We start from the raw sequence: 22,620 nt of genomic DNA, 5'->3' as shown, positions 1-22,620 counted from the left end.
GGAGAAAGGCGCCCACATAATCTGAATGGTAAATCAACTAAATCACAATCCTCCACAACCAACACCATGTTTCTTAGCATACACAAAGACAACAAAATAAAGAGATGATCGGCATAAGGCAAATCATTGTGATAAAAATATAAATAAATACCAGAATGGATATATAACCCTTTAGATAAATATTTAAAAAACTTTGTTAGGCTAGTAATGTCTGACACAACCGCCTAATTTATAACGAGATAGGATTTTTGGAATAAGGATAATAAAGGATTTCCAGGTTGAAAAATAAGGAATTCAGTTTCCACGATACATTGAAGACCATGGACTTATCGAATTTGAATGAGTTACAAATAATTTATACCAAAGGTTAAAGAAGGGTATTTAGGTTATCTTAAGTTAGTCTCTAGTACAAAACCCATATCAATGAACATGTCATAAGTCTGAAAACAAAAGGGTATCTCTAAATCACAGTAAAAGAAAAACACTAGCCTCATAGTAAATCACATGAAATGCATCTCATCAATATGAAAGTAAATCTAATGACATGTCTCCACAAATCCCAACCAATAACATTTAGATACATAATTTCCCACTCAAATTAATTAGGATTGACTAATATCTTAAGAACTTTCTATTCACATCCAACGGCTTTGGCTAGGAAGTATGGTTTTAAATCTCGTCCGAGATCGAGACAATTCGTTTGATACGTCTCAATATCATCCACCAATGAGATAGATAAACAAGTCAAACGTATCGGATGGGATTTAAAATCCTGGTTCATTTTTCTCATTGTTGAACGAGACGACTCAAACATATAAGAAAACTCATCCAAGATGACTTGATCTCGTTCATGAACAAGACGAGACATCAAAACGACTTTTAGAACCATGATAGGAAGAGAAATAAAATTTATATAGGAAATGCCTATATATATCTAGTGGCGGAGCCAGGATTTTGACCATCTGAGAGCAAGTAAGAGTATAAAATATTTGAGGGGACAAATGAGAGTTAAAAAAATTGTGGGGGCAATAACAACAGATTTTTTTATCCACTGTTGTTATCTATGCAATAACTCATGAATTCTTAAGACTAAGAAAAGTCTTGTGGAGGTTGTAGAAGCCCATGGGCCTACCTCATCCTTACAAATCTGATTGGAATGCCCTTAGTTTATATATAGCCTAAGGTTATAATACTCAGGCAATGTGGGACTATCGTTTACGCTCCCCCATGTAATGTGTCTCATACATCTTGTGATTTTCTACTCTAATACCATGTAAAACCCCAAGGGCCTAATTCATCCTCACAAAACCAACTTGTAAGGTGAGGATTACCTTAGATTTATATACAATCCAAGGTCATGATACCTAGGCGACGTGGGACTTTCTTACAAGGGCATGATAATTGCATAAATTGATGATATTTACTCCTAATTTATGATAATTAATTAATATTAATTTGATTAATATGACCTAATTAATTGAATTTTCATTATTGTAGGTGTTGAGGTTCAAAATATAAGAAAAATGTTAAAAATTGATTTTTTTGTGAATAAAATATGTAAGTGAGGAAGTAATTATGAGACAAGTTAAAGGAAGGGATAAAAAATAAAAATAAATTTTTTAAAAAAAATTGGAAATATCTAGATATTCTCTTACGTAAAGATAACAAATCATTTCCTATTTCTAGAAATTCTTTAGAAAATCTTATAAATTTTTCTCGTATCTTTCTTGTTTCTATTTCTCTATCTTTCCTCCACATGTTAAATTCTCTTTCCTCCTACATCTCTTAACTTCTATTTTAATTTATTTCTATTATTTTTTCATTTCCTTACCATTATTTATTTCTCTAAATTTTTCATTATTTTCATTTTCTCCAATTTTCATCTCTAATATCTCGTCCTCTTTAATTTCTTTTAATTTATTTTTTTAATTTTTTATTCAATAATTTTGATGGACTCGTCTATAGAAATTGTTGGCTAAAATCCTATCTAGGATTAGTGATGAAATTCAAAGATTGTAATTTTATTTCGATCAATATTGATGGATTAATATGTTTATATTATTTTTGGATTGATTTAATGTATGTTAATTATTTTTTATTAATTCTATATCTATAAATTCTTTTTGAGTTTTTGTACACAATCGTTATATTTAAAGTTTGAAAATTTTTCTTAATTCATTGTAAATAATTGAAAGCGCCCTCGATCCGCAAGTTACGGATTCACTTTTTTAGTATTTAGGAGTCACCACCTAGTTTTACAGTTTAGGAATCAAAACATGACTCAAAATCGATAAATAACATTAATCTACGAAAATGAAATTATGGGTCTGGGGATCACGTTACGGGATTGGAAGGTGTTAGGCACCAATCCCACCTAGCAAATGTCGATATCTACTTTTTCCAAAAATTATATTGCTAAAAAAAATAACCTAAACAATAAAATAAATAAATAAATATTTACCTGGGTGATTGTGACGGCCGATTCCCTCAGTACTGGCAAAGTGCGTTCCTCGTATGAGTATTCCTGCTTTTATCTCCATCATTGGATCAGCTTTCGATCTTCGAGATGAGATATTCCCCTCTTATATCTGAGTATTTGTCGGATGTTCTAGGTCTTTAGAGGGTTTATAAATGTTTTTTATGGATTTTTGAGTGTTAAATAAGGACTTAGGACTTCAGATTTAGGATTTTGGAAAGGCTAGGAGAATTTTTTGTCTCTCTTTCCTAAGATTTTTCTTGACCTGCGAGATTCGATTGTGGAGACTCTTATTTATAGAATTTTTTTAAAGTTTTTCAGCTTGACTAAGTCTCTTTAAGATAAAGTTAATTAGTGTTTTCATTCTTACGTACAATGAAAGAATATTTTTTAATTTTTTTGGAGAACCCCCCTGATTATATTTTAATTCTTTGGGACCCCAAATGGAGGGGCCTTCTAATAAATATCAGGTGAGCCCCACTTGAATAAGTGGGCCACCACTTAAAATTTGGCCCGTGGGCTTAATTAATTAATTTTATTTATTTAAAATTTTAAACTTAATTTATTAAGGTTTCACTTCACATTCATTAATATTTTAATTATTAATTTCAAAATTTTAAATTTTTAAAGTTGAAAAATTATCGTTTTGCCCTCAAAGAGGGCTTTTGTGTTTCGAAGTCATTTTTCAATATTTTGAGATATTTTAAAATTAGTTTTTCATAAGGAATTCAATGAGAGCATCAGTTTGTGTCATTTATGGGTTTTTTTGCATGAAATGGTCGCAGACCCTATGAGGGGTATTTTCATAATTTTTTCAAATTTGGTGAAAATTAGCGAAACAGTTTATATGGTTTTAATTTACTATTTTATGTGTTCGCAAGGATTTTTTTAAACGTAACGTAGGCTTTAGGGAGGTTTTGATATTAGGGGTATTTTGATAATTTGATCATTTTAAAGTAATTTTTCACGTAAAGCTTTTTTTTTGTCTCACAATAATGATTTCTAAGTTTTTGGGTCATATTTTTCTAACGTAACGTGATTTCTAAAGTTTTACTTACTTGAGATACCTTAATCGAATTTCTGAAACATATCTAATAATAAATAAAAAATATTAGAATATTCATCCATCATTGGGAACCGTCACAATCGGATTGACGAGTTGATTAATCAGGCGAGTGCGAAAATAGAGTGTTTACAATGATTGTTACATTGATTGCTTAAAGAATCCTTGTAATATGTGAATGTACAACACGTGACAATCTTATATTTTTCAAAATATTTTAGAAAATAGTTTCAAATTTAATTATTATATCATCCGGTTAAGGAGAATCTTTATTCGAACTTAATCGGAAAAAAAGATTAAATGAATAAATTGTGATTTTTGAGTGGATCCTCAATGTCTTAATTTTTTTTAATTTTATTTTAAATCATTTAATTTTTACTCCATATAAAGGTGGGAAAATTCATCTTTTTCATAGTTTAAGCCACTTCTTCTTTCACCTCATCTGAGTTTTATTTCAATTTTTACATAATTCCTGTTGATCGACCTCGAACTCTCAAGATTTTATTATTTCGCTACAACCCTACATTTGAGGTATTTTACCTACACTATTTCAATTGTAGTATAATTGTTACCACTGTTAATCCACCCATGGGTATATCCTCAATCATGGATCAAAGAAAATAAGAAAGGAACTCATTCAATTAACTAAGTTGGTAATATACGGTTAATAAAAAAACGTACAAGATGTTACTCGTATCACTTCCAAGGAAAGTGCTCCTATGGAAGCACTTTTCTCTGTATCACTTCCAAAGATTTGCAGTCTGTTGTTTGGTGATATTAAATTAATATCATAAACACATTCTAGAAGTACTAAAAATCATCAACTAAAAAGAGTTCAACAAACACCAAAATTAACAACTAGAAGCCCTTCTGAATACGAGAAGCTGACAACCTTATCAGCCAGGGGACCCAAATCTTAAGATAGAACAAATTAAAAACCTATAATTCTCTTTAAAAAGGTCCAAATGTTCACAAAATTTAAAACTTTTGTCATTGCTCTTTACATGGCAAAATACATAAGTCTAACACAATAAAAGAAAGTAGTTTCATGTTGTATTTAAGCGGGAGATAGTAACCTCCATTACAGGTTTCAACCCTGCTGATATGAGCTTGAAAGTGCAACTATCTCCCTTTTTTAGGGCATTTGCATCTGAAAAATCACGCCAACCACATCCGATGCAAGCTTGACCAGCACTATTGTCCCTCAAAATCACCTCCCAAGACCGACCTTCATGATCTATAAGGGTCATTATGCGTCGTCCTCCTATGAGACCATTGGAACTCGAGAATTTTCTCGGGAAGTACTGTATCCACACAACATTACCATTATATCAAGCAAACACTAATGCCTTCTTGTACTCAATTTAAATTTGTGAAATTATCAAAGCCTACTTTGATAGAGAGATTCTATTACCATACCAACTTGTGCTAACACCACCCCCAATTAATATGTAAATCACCTAAGAATTAGAGCACATTTTGGAGTCCCATTAGTAAAAGTTTGTGCGGCAATATAAGCTCTCATTAGCTTAGCACCATTTTTTTTTAACGAATCTCGATTTGATGTTAAACCATGTGTCTAAAATTATATAAATAAAACGCACAAATTAAAACTTCGCCATTCCAACCCACTAGAAATTTAACTCACCATGAAAGCTCTACTGCTGTTACGGATAGTTGACGTGAACTGAGGAGTAGCAATTGAACCTACAAAACCCATTGATGACACAAATTACCAACACCAACATTCTCATGCATCCAAGGCATAATCTAAACTTTAAAATGACTTTCACCTAGGGCTATTGCTTTCAATAGGCAAAGCTTGGCCCAGCCCATTCTGGAACATTTGGGTTAAGTTTATGGCACAACTAGGCCCAGTCCATTGATAGTCCTAAAGAAAAATCAATTAAAGAAGAGAGTTTCTATTGTCACACCAACTTTTACTAAGAGCAGACAAAGATTTGTAATATTCTTTCTTGTTGTCATGTGGATTACGGTGCTATTAGTAAAAGTTAGTCTCTAGCAATAGAATCTCTCTTAAAGAAATACATACCAAACTTACATCCAAAACTCTTCATAGGTTGCTTCTTGTCTACTAGTTCTTCTTTCTGATCACTCCCTTTGAAATCCAACGGTGGATATACTCTCTCACATGCAGTAGCATCAAACACCATGACATTGAACACCATTCCACCTTCGTAACCAAACACAAGTAAATCCATTTCATGTAGATCATGATCTTTGAAGAAATCATTCCACCCCTCTTCAAATCGAAATTTATTCATCTTCACACGCCATGATTTTTCATTAGTGCTTCTATTACTTTTCAAGATCACTTCTCCATTACACTTCTCTCCATCTAAGTACTTCAGAAATCCCTTGGGGATCGACTGCAATAAAACATTGTTGCGTTTGCTTAGTTGATTTTCAAGCCCAAATGAAAAAAAAAAAAAAAGTAAAAAAATAAATAAACAATGGTGACAGAGACTCACAAGTTGTAAGGTGGAATGAGAAAGTATGGGCTTAAAGAAGTGGCGTTGGATTCTTGTTGATGTCTTCTCCATCCCTTCTTCCTTCTCTCCAGGGGTGAAGAGCTAGCTACCGCTTCAGATTCATGAAGACTACTTAACATTCTCTCTCTCTCTCTCTCTCATGATAGTATGACACTGACATCACTGGTTCACGGCCAATGAAATTGGGTTTCTTTCTCTTATGAGTTATGAGACATTGATCATAAATTCACGGCCAATGACATTGGGTTTCTTTCTCTTATGAGTTATGAGACATTGACCATAAATTCACGCCAAGCATTGGTTCTCCTTCCGTACAATGGCTTGTAAGATGAGTATGACAAGCCTTACTAAATAAGGATTTCACTCTTTTTGGGCTTACTTCATGATCCGATTCTTCTGGGTTATAGAATAATTCTATAGGCGAACAAAATCAAGAGAGAGATGGTTAACATGGAAGTAGGTTCTCCCTAGCAGATCTCTTAACAATATTCTCGACGCGTTTGCCATGGATCCTGTAGATGCACGAAATGGCTCTACACTTTCCTTCTCTTTCGGCTCGGGGGACCTGCAAAACAGCCCACTCCGACGATCAAGTTAGCCAAATTGATCAGTGTAATGTGTTTAGAGAAGGAGAATTCGAACCTCTTTTACTCGAAGTTTTCTTCCTTATATAGGCGTTTATCTGGTTCGATTTCTGTGCCATCCTTTGAAGTGACCTTGGGCGGTTAGCCCACTCCCTGACATGTCAGCTGCAGGAGTTGTTGCAACTGCCCTGCTACCTCTGTGGTGACGTGAGCTGTGAATGCTGTCAGTCCATTGCCGCATATGTCAGATCCGTACAACCGACCTATACTGCCTCTACCCGTATCATTTCACTTACCGGTGGCTAAGGTCCGAGCTCAATCACTTCCCTGCACCCGAGGATCTCAATCTGCCGGTTTTACTTTCCGTCAATCCGAGATTTGGAGATAGTTCCGAGCTCAAACTCATGCCACGTGTCCTATTCCAGAATTCCCCCCCACAATACCCCCTCTCGAGGATTCCGGCGAATTGCTCGGGTGCTCGAGGATATCGATAAGAATTCAGTGAGCTGACACGTGGCAACCTCCCATTGGATCTCAGCTAGGATTAATGATTTCTTTATGGCGAATCGTGTTTTAGCCTTTTCGTTCTTCGAGGGTGGCGGTCGGTTGCTTTAAACGGCGCAATTATTGCATGGAGGACACGTGGCGCCCGGGGAATGGCTCGATTCGCGTGCAATGGGGCGAACGGTCATATCGGGTTTCTCAGCGTTATTTAATACCCTATCATAACCCATCTGAGAAACCCCGTCCGTTGATCCTGGCCGCACATCTCGAGGCCTAATTAGTCTATAAATACTCTTCCCATTTCCCATTTTTACTCACTTTCGCATTCCTTGCCGTTACTCTGCCCTATTTTCTCTGCTCGCGCGTCTGTTGTGCCCTTGCCCTGCCTTTGTTGCGCCTTCCGGTCGTCAGCTGCTCAGCGAGAGGTCTCCGATCATTCTCAAAGAAGAGGGCAAAGGAAAGGAAAAAAAAGAAAGGTAACAAAGTCAAGGCAACCCCTCTCCTCTAGCTTCTCTTCTTACTCCTTTTCTAGTCCTCCTCCATGGCCAAGGGGAAATCTTATTCCCCTGCCTGTCCCCCATTAGAGATGGTAAGGGACACATTCGGTGTCCCAGCCAATGTGGGCCTGTCCTACGTAGACGAGGCCACACAGCTCAGGGAAGGCCCTTCAGGTACCACGGTGGTATACTGGGGGCAATTTAGAGCAGGCCTCCGAGTCCCTCTGAGTAGGCTGACTCGGGAGGTTCTGAATTTTTACCGGAGAGCTCCCGGCCAAATGAGCGGAAATTTCTTCCGACTTATTAGTGCCTTCGAGCACATGAACAGTAGGCTGGAGGACGGCCTCCAGCTAGGGCTCTGGGATATCCGGGCCCAATTCGTTCTGAAGAAGTGCCCGAATAGGCCGGGCTTCTTCTATCTATCGAAGAGGAGAGGGAAGCCTTCCTTGGTCGAGTTACCTGACTCGGACAAGGAGTGGTTTTTATTCCCCATACAGTTGTCCGGTCAGTGGGAGAACGCCCAAGGTGACGAGCTTCCCTCCCTGGCCTATTCCTTCTTCAACACCCACGGTGAGTGCTACTAAGTGTTTCTCCTCTTGTTCTTTTCTATTCTCTTGCCTAGAGACTGAATATGTGTCGTCCGACTTATGCAGGCCCGGCCAAAGACAGGTTCCCGGGAGACTCCGTGGTGATCACCCACCTCTTCTCCAACCCCGATTTGTACAATCAAGTCACGGCCTTTCTACCTCCGTCAATCCGCCCAGCAGAAATGGCCCTGCAATCTAAGCGTCCTCCACCAGTCCTCGCCTCCGACTCTGAGGAGGAGGAAGTTGCTGTGGTTCCCCCAGCAATACCAACTGTAACTCCCGGGGCAAGACATGCCGATCCTGAGGAGGAAGAAGAGGAAGACCATCAACCTCTTCTAAAGAGGTTGAGGAGGGGGCCCCGTTCCCCAGCCCCAGTGCTCCAACTGCCCCCTCCTCAAGTTCCGGAGGAAACCTGCCATCCGGCCGAGCCATCGCAGGCATCCTCGGCTGGATCGGTGCAGAGGGGGGTCGCGCCTCCTTCCCCCTGGGTAATCCAACCCACAATCAGGGGCAGGCCGGTGTCGGACAAAGATTCGGCCTTGTCCGACCCGGCCATAGCAAGGGCAATCTTCGATGCTTCCGCCCTACCGCGGGACGTGGAGAAAGTCCGCAAGAGTTTTGCCGGGGATTCGGCAAAATTCTCGAACGAAGCGTTCCGAGCTTTGGCGGTGGTGAGCTTTCATCCTTGCCTTTTATTTTCCTTGGTTCGAATCCTATTTCCGGTTTGTCCCTCCATCTAAACTCTTTTCTTCTCCTTATCAGGTGCAACACGCCGTGGCCAAGCTCGTGGAATCCCGCGATGCTTCCGTGGACAGCCTTAGGTCCACGGAAGGTCGCCTCCTTCAGCTACAGGCTGAAAGGGATGCGGCTGCGGCCAATTCCCAGAAACTCCAATCAAGCTTGGATAGCGCACTATCCGAGCTGGAGCAGAATAAAGACAAGCTAGCTCTGGCGGAGGGGAAGATCTCTTCCCTAGAAGAACTGGTGAAGGCGAAGGAGGTAGAACAGGAGAGAGCACTCCAAGATCAGCTCAACTTCCTCCAGGCCCAGCTGGACTCTTCAGAGGAGGCCTGGGAGACGGCTTATAATAAGCTGAAGGCGAAGCTAAGGAAAGTCGAGGCCGCTGCAAAGAGGCCGGAGGTGACCCCGGAAGCCACACCAACTGCTGCTCCCGAGCCGATTCCCGAAGCCCCAGTTGCACCAGTGGACATCCAAGCCCCCGAAGATGCCGTGGTAGCGATTGTAACGGACGAATAGTTTTTCTTTTCTTTTTCTATTTTTTTTTTTTTTTTTTTTTAGCATGTTTTTGTAACTCCATATGTACTCCTAATGTAAATATATAAATATACATATTTTTCGTCGACTCTCATGCCTTCTTGCTTTCTCTTTTCTGTTTTTCTGTTAAGGCATTATACTTAAAAAGAACAAACGGAATAATTAGCTATACCTAACTCCTTAGGCTCATGCCAGTGAAGATCCGGAATTCTGACTCTAAATCAGATTCCTTATTATGGACCAGGTTTTTAATTTCGGATGAGTTCCTCAGTTAAGCTCGGCCATTTGTTGAGGAGTCGAGGCTTTGTCTTTGGACAAACTCCTTAGTTGGGCTCGGCTCCTATGGAGGGGCCGAGGTTTTCCTTTAACCCAACCCTTCTGCCGGGCTAGGTCCCCGTGGTGGGACCAAGGTTTTTCCGTCGAACCAACTCCTCAGTTGGGCTCGGCTCCGATGGAGGAGCCGAGGCTTCCCCTTGGACCAACTCCTCAGTTGGGCTTGGTCCCCGTGATGGGACCAAGGCTTTTCCGTTGAACCAACTCCTCAGTTGGGCTCGGCTCCGCTGGAGGAGCCGAGGCTTTCCCTTGGACCAACTCCTCAGTTGGGCTTGGTCCCCGTGATGGGACCAAGGCTTTTCCGTCGAACCAACTCCTCAGTTGGGCTCGGCTCCGATGGAGGAGCCGAGGCTTTCCCTTGGACCAACTCCTCAGTTGGGCTTGGTCCCCGTGATGGGACCAAGGCTTTTCCGTCGAACCAACTCCTCAGTTGGGCTCGGCTCCGATGGAGGAGCCGAGGCTTTCCCTTGGACCAACTCCTCAGTTGGGCTTGGTCCCCGTGATGGGACCAAGGCTTTTCGGTCCCCGTGATGGGACAAAGGCTTTTCCGTTGAACCAACTCCTCAGTTGGGCTCGGCTCCGATGGAGGAGCCGAGGCTTTCCCTTGAACAGCAGGCATAGGCGCAAAGATGGCTTTATTGATAATATTTCTTTAAATTGAATACATTCCATGGTGATTGAATCTCCTCCCCTGCCGACGTCTTCAAGTAGTACACGCCTGTTTCCCCGACTTTGCGCACGATGTATGGGCCTTCCCAGTTACAGCCGAGCTTTCCGCTATTGACTTCCTTGGTGTTAGAAAATACCTTTCGTAGAACCATATCTCCGACTTTGAACTCTCTGTGACGTACCTTCCGGTCATAAGACCTCTTTAACACCTGTTGGTACCGTGCCAATCTTTCCCGTGTCTCATCCAACCAATCCAAATTTCGTGCCACCAATTCATCATTGAACCCGGTCTCGGCCACTAGCGTCCTTGTTGTAGGAACCTGTATCTCGGTTGGAATAACGGCTTCCGTTCCATAGGCCAGTGCGAACGGAGTGAAACCTGTTGCCCTTCTCGCCGTGGTTCGGTACGCCCAAAGGACACTATGTAGCTCGTCTACCCATCTTCCCTTGTGTTCCTCCAGCTTCTTCTTCAAGTTCGCGAGGATTGTCTTGTTTGATGCTTCAGCTTGGCCATTTCCCTGTGGATATCTTGGCGACGATTGCAGAGAACGGATTCTGTATTCCTTGAAGTACGATTGCACGCGGTTGCCCTTGAACTGAGTTCCATTGTCAGAGATCAACGCATAAGGGATCCCGAACCGCGTTATGATGTGCTCCCACGTGAATTTGATAACTTCTTCCTCCCGAATCCGTGTAAGGGGAACAGCTTCCACCCATTTAGTAAAATAATCTGTAGCTACTAGGATGAATAGCTTGCCCCCCTTTCCCCGAGGTAGAGGTCCCACAATGTACATTCCCCATATCGAGAACGGTCAGGGTGATTTCATAGGATGGAGTTCACTGGCTGGCTGCAGATGCATGGGGGCATGTTTTTGGCATTGATCACAGGTCCTCACATACCCCTTACAGTCTTCCTGCATCCTTGGCCAGAAGTAGCCCTGATTGATAACCTTGTTGGCGAGCGACCGTCCTCCCGAATGATTGCCGCAGATTCCCTCGTGGATTTCCGCCATTATGAACTCAGACTCTTCCTTAGAAATGCACTTAAGAAGTGGTCCCCCGAAAGACATTCTGTACAGCTCCTCCCCGATGAGAGTATATTTCCCGATCTGCCGAAGCAATTTTCTGGCTTCCCCTCTGTCTGTGGGCAGAACCTTTGTGCGCAAATACTGAGTGAATTCTTCGATCCATCCCGGCGTTCTTTCGGCCTGTGCGCACTCCCTCTCCTCATGTTCGATGCTTGCTCTAGGCAGGTATTCCACCGGTAAAGATCGTCCCTCCGTCTCTCCTAGCATTGAGGCAATGTAAGCCAACGAGTCCGCATGCCTGTTCTCATCCCTAGGTATCTGGCATATCTCCACTTGGTCGAACTTCTCAATCTCCCGTTTAACTGAGATCAGGTATTTCGCCATGCGTTCGTCCTTTGCTTCAAATTTCCCGTTGCACTGGTTTGCTATAAGTTGGGAGTCGGTACATAGCTTTACCCGGCCGATTTTCAACTCGCTTGCCATCCTCAACCCGTGGATAACTGCCTCGTACTCAGCTTCATTATTTGATGCCCCATACCCGAGTTTGATTACCTTTTCCAATCTATCATTGCTCGGTGTTACAATTACTATTCCCACCCCCGAGCCTGAGTAGTTCGACGACCCATCGACAAAAATTCTCCATCCTGCCTGCTTGTCCCACAGCTCCAATTCTTCCGTCCCTTCGTCTTCATTTTCCAACTCTTCCCAGTTCGGATCCTCAACCGGGAAATCAGCAAGGAAATCTGCCAATACCTGCCCCTTTATTGCTGTCCGGGACTCAAATTGTAAGTCGTACTCTCCGAGGATTACAGCCCACCTCGCCATCCTCCTTGACTTTTCGGATCTGTGCATCATCTCTTTTAGCGGGGTGTCCGTCACAACTCGGATGCGGTGGGAAAGGAAGTAGGGCCTGAGCTTGTGTGCCGAGTAAACGAGCGACAATCCCACCTTCTCCGTCCTAGTGTACTTAACCTCCGATACGCCCAATGTTTTGCTAACGTAATAAATAGGATATTCCCGTCCCATTTCAACTTTAAAGAGAACTGAGCTTACCGATGAAGGACTGGTCGCCAGATAAATCCCCAACTCCTCTCCCTCTTCCGGAGAGCTAAGGATCGGTGGCTGCCCCAAATACCTCTTTAGGTCGCTAAAGGCTACCTCGCACTCCGTACTCCATGCGAAATTCTTCTCCTTCTGCAATAACGCGAAGAGCGGGCGGCATCGATCGGATACCCTGGAGATAAACCTGTTCAGCGCAACTATTCTCCCTGCCAACTTCTGCACCTGCTTTTGGTTAGCGGGGCTCGGCATTTCTACCAACGCCCGGATCTGGTCTGGGTTTGCCTCGATACCTCTCCTGGTGATAATGTGCCCGAGGAATTTCCCAGAGGAAACGGCGAAGACACACTTCTTCGGATTCAACTTCATTTTGAAACTCCTCAGCCGATCAAATGTTTGCTTAAGGTCTGCCAGATGCTCTCCCGCTCTCTTGCTTTTTACCAACAGATCGTCGATATATACCTCCACAATCTTCCCGATCAATCCTTCGAACATTTTTGTCACGAGTCTCTGGTAGGTTGCCCCGGCATTTCTCAAACCGAACGGCATAACTTTAAAACAGAACAGCCCTTGCTCGATGATGAATGATGTTCGTTCCTGGTCTTCCACTGCTAGGGGGATCTGGTTATACCCCGAATATCCGTCCATAAACGACATTCTCTCATGTCCAGCAGTGGCATCGACCAACCTATCAATCCTTGGCAGCGGGAAGCTATCCTTTGGGCACGCCTTATTCAGGTTCGTGAAGTCGATGCACACTCTCACCCTCCCATCCTTCTTCGGTACTGCCACTATGTTCGCTATCCATTCCGGGTATTCCACCTCCCTGATAAACCCGGCCTTCAAAAGCTTTTCGATTTCCTCATTCACCCCCTACCTGAGGCGCGGCGACAGCCTTCGTGGCTTCTGCCTAATAGGTCGGAAGCTTTCATCGACATTTAATCTATGACACGCCACCGACGGGTCTATCCCAGGCATGTCCTCTAATGACCATGCGAATACATCCTTGTTTGCCCTCAGAAGTTGGAGTAGTGCTGCCCTCTCCTCCCGCAACATCGTGGTACCAACACTAACTATCTGTCCTCCATCGCCACCGAGGTCCACGGCTTCGACTTCCTCAACTGTTACCCGCTGCTCGCTCAGCGGCTGCTTCTGTAATTGCTACGAAGATTCATTAACAGTTGGAGGCACCTTTCTCTTCTTCGGTGGGACGGCCTCGGGGCCTCGGTCTTGCTTCAAAGCCAGGTGAAAACACCTCTGCGCCATCTCCTGATCTCCCCTGATTTCCATTATTCCTTCCTTACCCGGGAAACGAATAACTTGATGATAGGTTGACGGGACTGCTTTCATCTCGTGTATCCATCTCCGGCCCAAGATCGCGTTATAAGCCGAGTCTGCATCTATTACCACAAATCTTGTCATTACCACTTTAGACCCTGCTGAGATCGGGAGTGTGATTTCTCCTACCGAACTGCTAGCGGCACCGTTGAACCCATAGACGAGGGTCGGCGTTGGCTCCAAACTACCTGAAACCCCCATTCTCTTAGCCGCGCTTAGGAAGAGAATGTCCACCGCGCTCCCCGAATCCACAAGTATTCTTCGGAGCTCGACGTTTCCCACTGGGAGCGCGATTACTAACGCGTCCTGATGGGGCCTTGCTGTCCCCCTTAGGTCACTCTCTGTGAATACGATTGCCCAGGGATCTGCTCCGTGGTTTGTCGTTCCAACTACCCGTACTCCTGACGCCACACTGTTAACCCCGACCATATGTCGGATCTTTTTACCTTCTCTCGAATCTCCCGCCTAGACGGCACTTCGGCCCCTAATAATCCTGTGATGGTATGAACTATCCTGCGCTCTTCCGTCTCTCGACGCCCTCCTTTAGCTGGCCTTCTTTGCTCGGGCTTTCGCTCAGCTCTCTCGGTAGTCTCCCCTCTTCTCCTTCCTCCCGCGGAGACATAACCTTTGAGCTTCCCTGCTTCGATCATATCCTGGATGATATGGCGCAGCCTGTAACAGTCCTCAGTAGGGTGATCCTCAGCCTCATGATACTCGCAGAATGGTTTTCCGGGTTTCCCCTTATACCCCCGTGGCGGCTGAACGAAGTCGGGCTCCCCCCTTATGTGCCTCAGTATCACGGATAGTTTTTCATTGAGCGGGGTATACGTCCGGCCTCTTTTCCACCACGACTGCTCGTTCGAATCTCTCCGTCTTTTCTTACTTCCTTCCACTCCGGGGTGGGTCGGTACCTTTGAAGCGTCCATTCCTCCTTCGCTGTTAGCCACTGTCTGGGTGCTTCTTCTTCTGCCCTTCACAGATTCTTCCACCAGGATGTACTTCTCCACCTTCGCATACAAATCTTCTAGACGAGTAGGATCAGACTTGATCAAGGACTCATGCAGCCGTGTTCCCGGGATCACCGCAGCGATGCACGCCGCGCATGCTGTGGCCTCGTCCATGCCCTCTACGTCCAGGGCTCTCGTTCGAAAACGGGTTACGAACGACCTAATACTCTCCCCGGGCTCCTGTCGAAGGTTAAATAGAGTGTTAACTCCAACCTTCTTTCTTCGCAGGTGCACGAACTGCCCAACGAACGTTTCTTCCAGCTCGGAAAAGTTCGTAATGGACCCAGCTGGTAAGGCCTGGAACCACATCATGGCCCCGAGCCTCAAGGTTGACGAAAATAGCTTGCAGAGCAACGGATCATCATTTTGGTACAGCACCATTTGACTTCTGTAGTGCAGTATATGGTCCATGGGATCTCGCGTCCCGTCATAAGTTTCAAACTTTGGCATGTGGAACGACCTGGGTGGTTCTGACTTCATTATCGCCTGCGAGAATGGTGTCCCTTTGAGTTCCCGAATTGCGTTCCGTACCTTTTGCGCGGGATCCTTTCCTCGCGCGAATTCCTCATCCCTCCTTTTGAGCATCTCCTCCACTTCCTTCCTCGTCATGGTTTCTTTAACTTCGGAGCTTCCCTGTTGCGTTTTTACTGCTGCTGAATCTTCAGTCCAATCTACCTCCGTTCTTGCCGTTCGAACAGGATGGTCGCTACTCTGCTCTGCCCCTGGGCCTTCCTCGGTCTCCGCACGCTCGCCTAACCTTTGCCTGAGCTCTTCATTTTCCCTTCTTATTTTCACTATCTCATCATTTTGTTTCTCCAACCCCCTGCGCATTTCCTCTCTCATCTCCGTGAGTAAGTTGTACATTGCTAGCATTGGATCCGGCGCGTTTGGGGGCGAGTCTGCTGGTAGTGGGTTTGATGGCTCTCCACGATTTTCGCCTCTAGCTCTTCCCATATTGGTCGTTTTTCTCCTTGTAAGTTTCTCACAGACAGCGCCAAATTGTAGATGCACGAAATGGCTCTACACTTTCCTTCTCTTTCGGCTCGGGGGACCTGCAAAACAGCCCACTCCGACGATCAAGTTAGCCAAATTGATCAGTGTAATGTGTTTAGAGAAGGAGAATTCGAACCTCTTTTACTCGAAGTTTTCTTCCTTATATAGGCGTTTATCTGGTTCGATTTCTGTGCCATCCTTTGAAGTGACCTTGGGCGGTTAGCCCACTCCCTGACATGTCAGCTGCAGGAGTTGTTGCAACTGCCCTGCTACCTCTGTGGTGACGTGAGCTGTGAATGCTGTCAGTCCATTGCCGCATATGTCAGATCCGTACAACCGACCTATACTGCCTTTACCCGTATCATTTCACTTACCGGTGGCTAAGGTCCGAGCTCAATCACTTCCCTGCACCCGAGGATCTCAATCTGCCGATTTTACTTTCCGTCAATCCGAGATTTGGAGATAGTTCCGAGCTCAAACTCATGCCACGTGTCCTATTCCAGAATTCCCCCCCACAGATCCATACCTAGATCTCAATCTAGATCGAACTCTAACGGAGCTTTAAATGGCGGATATGTTGGTATCGTTTCAGATTTAGAAAGAGCTCCAATGGAAACCTTAAATTCCAACCATGTAGAGAGAAGGAGAGAGAGAGAGGAGAGTAATTAGGTGGGAGAGGGAGTGATTGTTTGCTCACAACGCTGTGAGCAAATTTGCTCACAAACCAAAAAACTACCGTGGGATTCACATGGTTTGTGATATTGACAATCAACACCACGACCTTCTAAATTTCATGAAAAACTTCCTGGTAAAAAAAAGATGAAAAAAAAAAATAGAACTTGATCAATGGTGTTGAAAATGGACGGTTACTAAATACCCAAATTTAAAATTAAAATAATGATAAAAAAAACTATTTAACTTTTTCTTTTTATAAATTCATAGAATTTCATCCTCTACAACAATTTTTGTATTGCATCATATTTTTGAATGCCACAAGGTGATCTTAGAGAAATTTCCTTCTTATTATTTATGTCATCAATGCCACATGTCACAACGGTGTTGGTCTATGAGCAAACAATCACTTGGTAGGAGAAGTTGAGGATGATTGGGGGGGGGGGGAGTAGAAGAATTGTGATAATCTGACTATCCCACGTGGCACACTCAATCGACTCCCTTGACGTGACAAGTTTGGGGATTGTAGACCTGTACGCCTCAAGATATAAAATTGCACTTCCCCATAAAATATATATCCTGAGGGAATCGTGAATCCCAATGCATAAAGATCTCTGGCATACTCAATCGACTCCCTGACTTGGACAAGTTCGAGAATCGTAGATCTATACGTCTTAGGATACACTTTTTTATGGGGAAGTGTAATCGTGTATCCTATGGCATACAAATCTACAATTCTCGAACTTGCCACGTCATGGAGTCGATTGAGTATGCCACCTGGCAAGTCATATTATCACGACTCAAAACATAATGGTTTTTATAATTTCTTCGGATTAAACTAGGATTGATCCAAAACCAATCGGATCTATTATTTTTAATCTAATCTAAAAATCCTAGTTTTAGATTCAAAACCAATATTTTCGAATTGAATTGGATTAGATAGCGGATAAAATTGGATCATTGTTAGCGTTACATTAAGGGTGGCAATGGTTTTGTGATCGTATCGTGTTGAGGTAAGGGTATTATAAAAATTTACTAAACCCAAATCCAACTCATTTAATAATCGTGTCAGAAACTTTAACCCAACCCCAACCCATTTATAAATAGGTATATCTGATCTGACTCTTATATAACATATTTATTGGAAAAAATAAGTTCTATTTCCCCCACCAAAAATAAAAGGGACAATGATTGTGAGAGGGACTCTTTTTTCAGAATATGTACCGATTAGTCCCATAGAAAAAAATACACACCATTTAAGTCCCACTAAATAAAATATTCACCTAATAAGGATGTTTTGAAGATTTTTCAAGAAAAATTCTCAAAACACCCTTTTAACAACTCTACAAAGTGGTTTAATCTAAAAATATACCGAATCAAATAAAAAACTTAACCCATTTATTTGTTTATTAATATTTTTGTGAAAATAAAATATAAATATATTTTTATTTATTAAAATATTTATAAATTCAATATAATTTTATCTGACTAGTTTAAGTAGACTTGCTAGTTTTTTAAGTTAAATCAATTTGATGAAAATTGAAGTCGAGTTTTAAAATAATGTTTTAATTATTTATAATTTTTTAATAAATCTAATATACATAGATCAAACTAGGTTGATGATGATGATAACCATACTCATCTCCGTCATCATCATTATCTATGTCAGTTAAAAATAACTAGTTTTAGAAAGAGAAAATAAGAATTTTATTTTCATTTAGATCTTCTTTGTTGTTTTCATTTGTTATATAAGAGATGACGATAATCAAGGTGCATGTCATTAATTTTAAAATATAGGATTACTTCAAATATTCTTAAATAAGCATGTTTCTTTAAACGTTAAAATTTGTTGAAAGGGTAATTATGGTATTTTTGTTTCAAAAATCCTTTTTAGACTAATATTTGATAAAAATGAGTATTAAAGAGTCCATAATTTTTTCAAAATAGACTCTTTGATACATATTTTTGAAAAATAGGTCTTTGGGTAATTGTCCCAAGATAAAATACCATTTCTTAAAATAAAGTTGCACAACCATAAATCAATATCTACCAACTATGAGGTTCAATGGGCCGGTTCTAGTTCAATTCCTAACTCGTAAGGAACGTAGAACCATAACCATTATATTTATTTCAATTCCGATTCTTGTCGGTTCCAAGTCTGATTCGAACAGAGCCGTCAAAAATCACAAGTTCCCATTGGTTCCGATTCTCAAGAATCGAGGAGAAAAAAGTACTTCAAATTAGTGTAAATCTTTTTTCCTTTGAAATAATTAACATATTATCAACATAATTATTAACTTAGTTATAATTTGTTAGAATAAAGATACAAATTAATGATTTTTTTCAAAAATAAAGTAATACATTTTTAGAAGAGAACTCATTTTAAGCTCCAATCAATAATTTATATAAAAATTTGAAAAATTCTATATAACGTACATTTATTTTAAAATAAAAATCCCTTAAATCATTTATAGTATGAAAAGAAATGACAAAATAAATCAGTCCCGGTTACCTGCAGGTACCTATTGGATAGAACCTAACGGTTATGGTTCCTGTCAATTCGGTTCCATTTTAGACCCGACTCTAATCGGTTCCAATAGAAAGGGAATCAAAATCAAGGTTTTCGATTATGGCTCCAGTTTGATTTCGATTATATGGGTACCCATTGACACCCCTACTACCAATATAAATTAAGCATCACAAAACATAAACTAAGTTTTATCACAAAAATTGGGTAATTTAAAAAATTATTAAATAATTTTTTATGTATTTAAAATGACACGTTAATGATAGAATAACTAAACGTGTCAAAACAAGTTAAGTGGGTTGATGCCCCTAACCCAGACCCATCCCATTTAATATTAATCGTATTAGATGGGTTGATGCTATTACGACCCCAAACCCAATTAAACTTGATTTAAATCCCCTAATTTCAAATCATTTTTGAGTCGTGTTCGCATGTCGTGTTTAGATTTACACCCTTACCTTGGATCAAGCCCAAAAGATTTATAATTAAAAAAACAAAAAAAACAAAAAAAAAACAGCTTTTATATTAAATTTGGAAAGTTGTGGTGTTGGTTGCTAATGTGGTAATTCATTTGAGCAAAATGACCCTTAGTAAGAGTTAAAATCTTGGAAAATGCTGAAGTAACATTGAAATTTACATTGTTTCACATATTGCTGATGCCCATGCATGTAGAGAACCATATATGCTTTTCATCGAGATAAGAGTGAGAAGCATCAATGGTTTAGTGGGCACCTCCACATCAATAATGTGTGAAACGTTGTAAATTTGAAAGTTACTCTAGCACAACTCTAAAAGTTTTAGTAAGTGAAGTGTTTTTTATGCTTAGTTGACTAGTGAGTTTATTTTGTTTAGTAGAAGGTGGCAAATGTTAGGGTGTACATTTGGTTTACCCGAATCGAATTGTTCGGTTTGGATTTTGCGAAACCCAAAACCAAATAAAAAAATTGGGGTTCGGTTTTGACCTGAGTTTTCATTCAAAACCCCAAACCAAAACCGAACTTAACCTGGAAATTTTGGATTTTCTTCCGGTGTTCAATTCCATTAAATTATATTTAAAAACCTCTATTTTTTAAATTATTATTTAATGTTATTTTCTTATTGATGAAAACTTATTACCATAAAATTGTTGTTTTGTTGTTGCCAATTGTACAAAATATAAAGCTAGAAACAAACTTTTTTAACTGGTGATTGTTTATTATTATAAAATAATTATTCTATTGCCCATAATTGTATATATAGAAAGTTTAAAATATAAAGATAGAACATTTTGCTTTTTAGTCGGTAACTATTTACTACAATAAAATAGTTACTTTGTTATCTATCGTACAATCCTATATATGAAGAAATTTTCTTTTGAAGGGTAACTATTTACTATTATAAAATAAATACCTTGTTGCCAATTGTATAACTATAAAGATAGAAGGTGGGGTGAGTGGAAAGTATTTCAGATTTATTTTTTGAATTTTTCAGTTTTCTATCAGTTTGGGTTCGGTTTTGAGTGTCGAGTTTTCATTCCATCTGGTTTTCAAGGGGTCAAACTGAACTCAAACTGAATTTTTTCAGTTTCGATTCGGACCAGGTTGATTCGGGTTCGATCTGTTTTTTCGATCTAGGTTTCGGGTAAAATGTACACCCCCATGCAAATGCACGTGAATTAGAAGGATTTATTTATTATTTAATATATTAATTAAATATTTTTTTTTATTTACTATTACATGTAAAAAGGATATTTCAGTAACTTGACAATTAACTAACTGTGATTTTAGGATCAACAAAGATTGCATTTTTTTGGTGTTTTACCATAAATTATCATGAATTCCTGATTATCGTAAATGTAAATATAAAAGTGAGGGTATTTATGACCACTCAAATTTTGGTATCAAACAACTTCTACTCCGCCTTCTCTCATTGTAATAGTAGAGATTTATAATAATAGTAGTCGAATTAAATGTTAATCATGCGCATATAAAACTGAATGTGTATTTTAACTAAAACTAAAATCTAAATACAAGTCTTTTTTTTTTCCACTTTCTTTTTAAGGCCAACTAATATTATCCGTTTCTTCTAAATTTCAATTATATTATAAACAAATACTCCAAAATCTAATTTTCTAATGTTTTCTTCTTAAGAGTTTGGTTTCTTGAAGAATCCATTGTTGGTATCAAGGTAAATATCGCGCAACCATCCATGCCTTGAGAATATACACTAGCAAATCATTTTTGAAGGGGGATGGGGTAAGAAAATGATTTGCCGTTAATTAAGAAAAATCAGGGGGGTGTTGGCAAATCGTTTTTGACTCAAATTTTGAGTTTTTGATGCGTCAAGCACTGAAAAATTGTCATTGTCTATGGAACTTCAATTTTTCCTTAATTTTCCGTACAATCAAACAAACCCCAATTGATTTTGTTAGGTATGTTGATTGGGGTACTCTGGAGGAAGGCTATACAAAAATTATTACTGATGGGTCTGTCACTGTTGGAGGAGCTAGTACAGGTTTTATTGGGAATGACTTCCATGGAACCTGTAAATTTGCATTTTATGGTTTTTGTGGTGGAATTACAAGCTATTTTGGAGGCTTTATAGTTTGCACTTTTGGAAGGCTTAAGGATGGCAGAAATCACATTCGACTCTTCATATGTGGTGTAGAGTTTGAATGGGGTTATATCTACTTCATGGAAGCATGAGTTTAATTAAAGAGCGAAATATTCAAAGATTCATTACTGATCATTTCAAGATTGCAAAATAGAATTCTTTTGGTCTTTTTATCCCCTTCTAATATTCCTGTGGTTCTCTCCTCAATTAATTAGAGAGAGAGAGAGAGAGAGAGAGAGAGAATAACCTTTTTATTTATTGAAGAAGTAAAATTGTTCTGGAGAAAAAAAATAATAGAAACTGTTAGAACCTCTTAACCAACTAGTCTAATAGACTAACCTATTAACAGACTAACAGTATACATGTAATACACTTGCGCACAGGCCCAAAAACAGGTGTGATAACATGCCTCCTCAAGCTGATGGTGGGGCAACCACCATTAGTTTGTCTCAAAACCGCGTGGATGTAAGAGATTTGGTCACAATGTCTGCCGGTTGATCAAGAGTTGATATATAACAAACTTCAAGGTCCCATTGAAGAACTTTTTCATGAATGAAGTGATAGTCCACTTCGATATATTTGGTTCGTGCATGAAAGACAGGATTGGAAGACAAGGAAATCGTTGATATGTTATCGCACCAGATGATAGGAGTATTTGGTACGTGGATATGTAGAGGTCTTCTGAGATGGATCCATGAAGCCTTGAGGCTGACCTATGTAGTTGTAGCATTGACCAGCCATAGTGTAGAGCTAAAAATATAACAACCGCATTGTTCCTTGTCTAACTACAGGACTAAATATCTCTTGGAAGTTAAGACCCTCCTCTTGATCGTATCCCTTAGCAACAAGTATATCCTTGTGGCCAGTGATACTACCATCCGCATTGCATTTAAGTTTGTAGAT

The 22,620-nt window shown here is 40.6% G+C and overlaps 2 protein-coding genes across 2 annotated transcripts; both read right to left on the bottom strand.

The window, feature by feature from the left end:
- Positions 1 to 4,585: 4,585 nt before the first annotated feature.
- Positions 4,586 to 6,559, bottom strand: LOC147410378 (B3 domain-containing protein REM8-like). Its single transcript, XM_086429889.1, has 4 exons — positions 6,032 to 6,559; positions 5,593 to 5,929; positions 5,188 to 5,246; positions 4,586 to 4,843 (listed from the first exon to the last, which is right to left on the bottom strand). The coding sequence occupies exons 1-4, from the start codon at positions 6,101 to 6,103 to the stop codon at positions 4,586 to 4,588; spliced, it is 726 nt and encodes a 241-aa protein (XP_086286015.1). The 5' UTR covers positions 6,104 to 6,559.
- Positions 6,560 to 11,313: 4,754 nt separating this feature from the next.
- Positions 11,314 to 14,127, bottom strand: LOC147410377 (uncharacterized). Its single transcript, XM_086427955.1, has 3 exons — positions 13,780 to 14,127; positions 13,466 to 13,734; positions 11,314 to 13,414 (listed from the first exon to the last, which is right to left on the bottom strand). The coding sequence occupies exons 1-3, from the start codon at positions 14,125 to 14,127 to the stop codon at positions 11,314 to 11,316; spliced, it is 2,718 nt and encodes a 905-aa protein (XP_086284081.1).
- Between the last annotated feature and the right edge of the window lie 8,493 nt (positions 14,128 to 22,620).

Source organism: Akebia trifoliata, chromosome 1 (genome assembly GCF_017979445.1).
Source record: "Akebia trifoliata isolate Shusen 1 chromosome 1, ASM1797944v1, whole genome shotgun sequence".
In the NCBI taxonomy this organism is placed as follows: domain Eukaryota; kingdom Viridiplantae; phylum Streptophyta; class Magnoliopsida; order Ranunculales; family Lardizabalaceae; genus Akebia; species Akebia trifoliata.
The sequence above is the reverse complement of the archived record's forward strand: the minus strand, read 5'-3'. Positions and strand labels throughout refer to the sequence as shown.

Bases quoted from the DNA above. Each gene is read 5' to 3' on its own strand.
- LOC147410378 (XM_086429889.1), bottom strand. From the start codon at position 6,103: ATGGAGAAGACATCAACAAGAATCCAACGCCACTTCTTTAAGCCCATA. The intron at 5,930-6,031 runs GTGAGTCTCTGT...GTTTTATTGCAG, and splicing joins CTCATTCCACCTTACAACTT to TCGATCCCCAAGGGATTTCT. The intron at 5,247-5,592 runs GTATGTATTTCT...TGGGTTTTGTAG, and splicing joins GAGTTTTGGATGTAAGTTTG to GTTCAATTGCTACTCCTCAG.
- LOC147410377 (XM_086427955.1), bottom strand. From the start codon at position 14,127: ATGGGGGTTTCAGGTAGTTTGGAGCCAACGCCGACCCTCGTCTATGGG. The intron at 13,735-13,779 runs GTGCCTCCAACT...TTACAGAAGCAG, and splicing joins TCCCACCGAAGAAGAGAAAG to CCGCTGAGCGAGCAGCGGGT. The intron at 13,415-13,465 runs GTAGGGGGTGAA...CGGGTTTATCAG, and splicing joins AGGCTGTCGCCGCGCCTCAG to GGAGGTGGAATACCCGGAAT.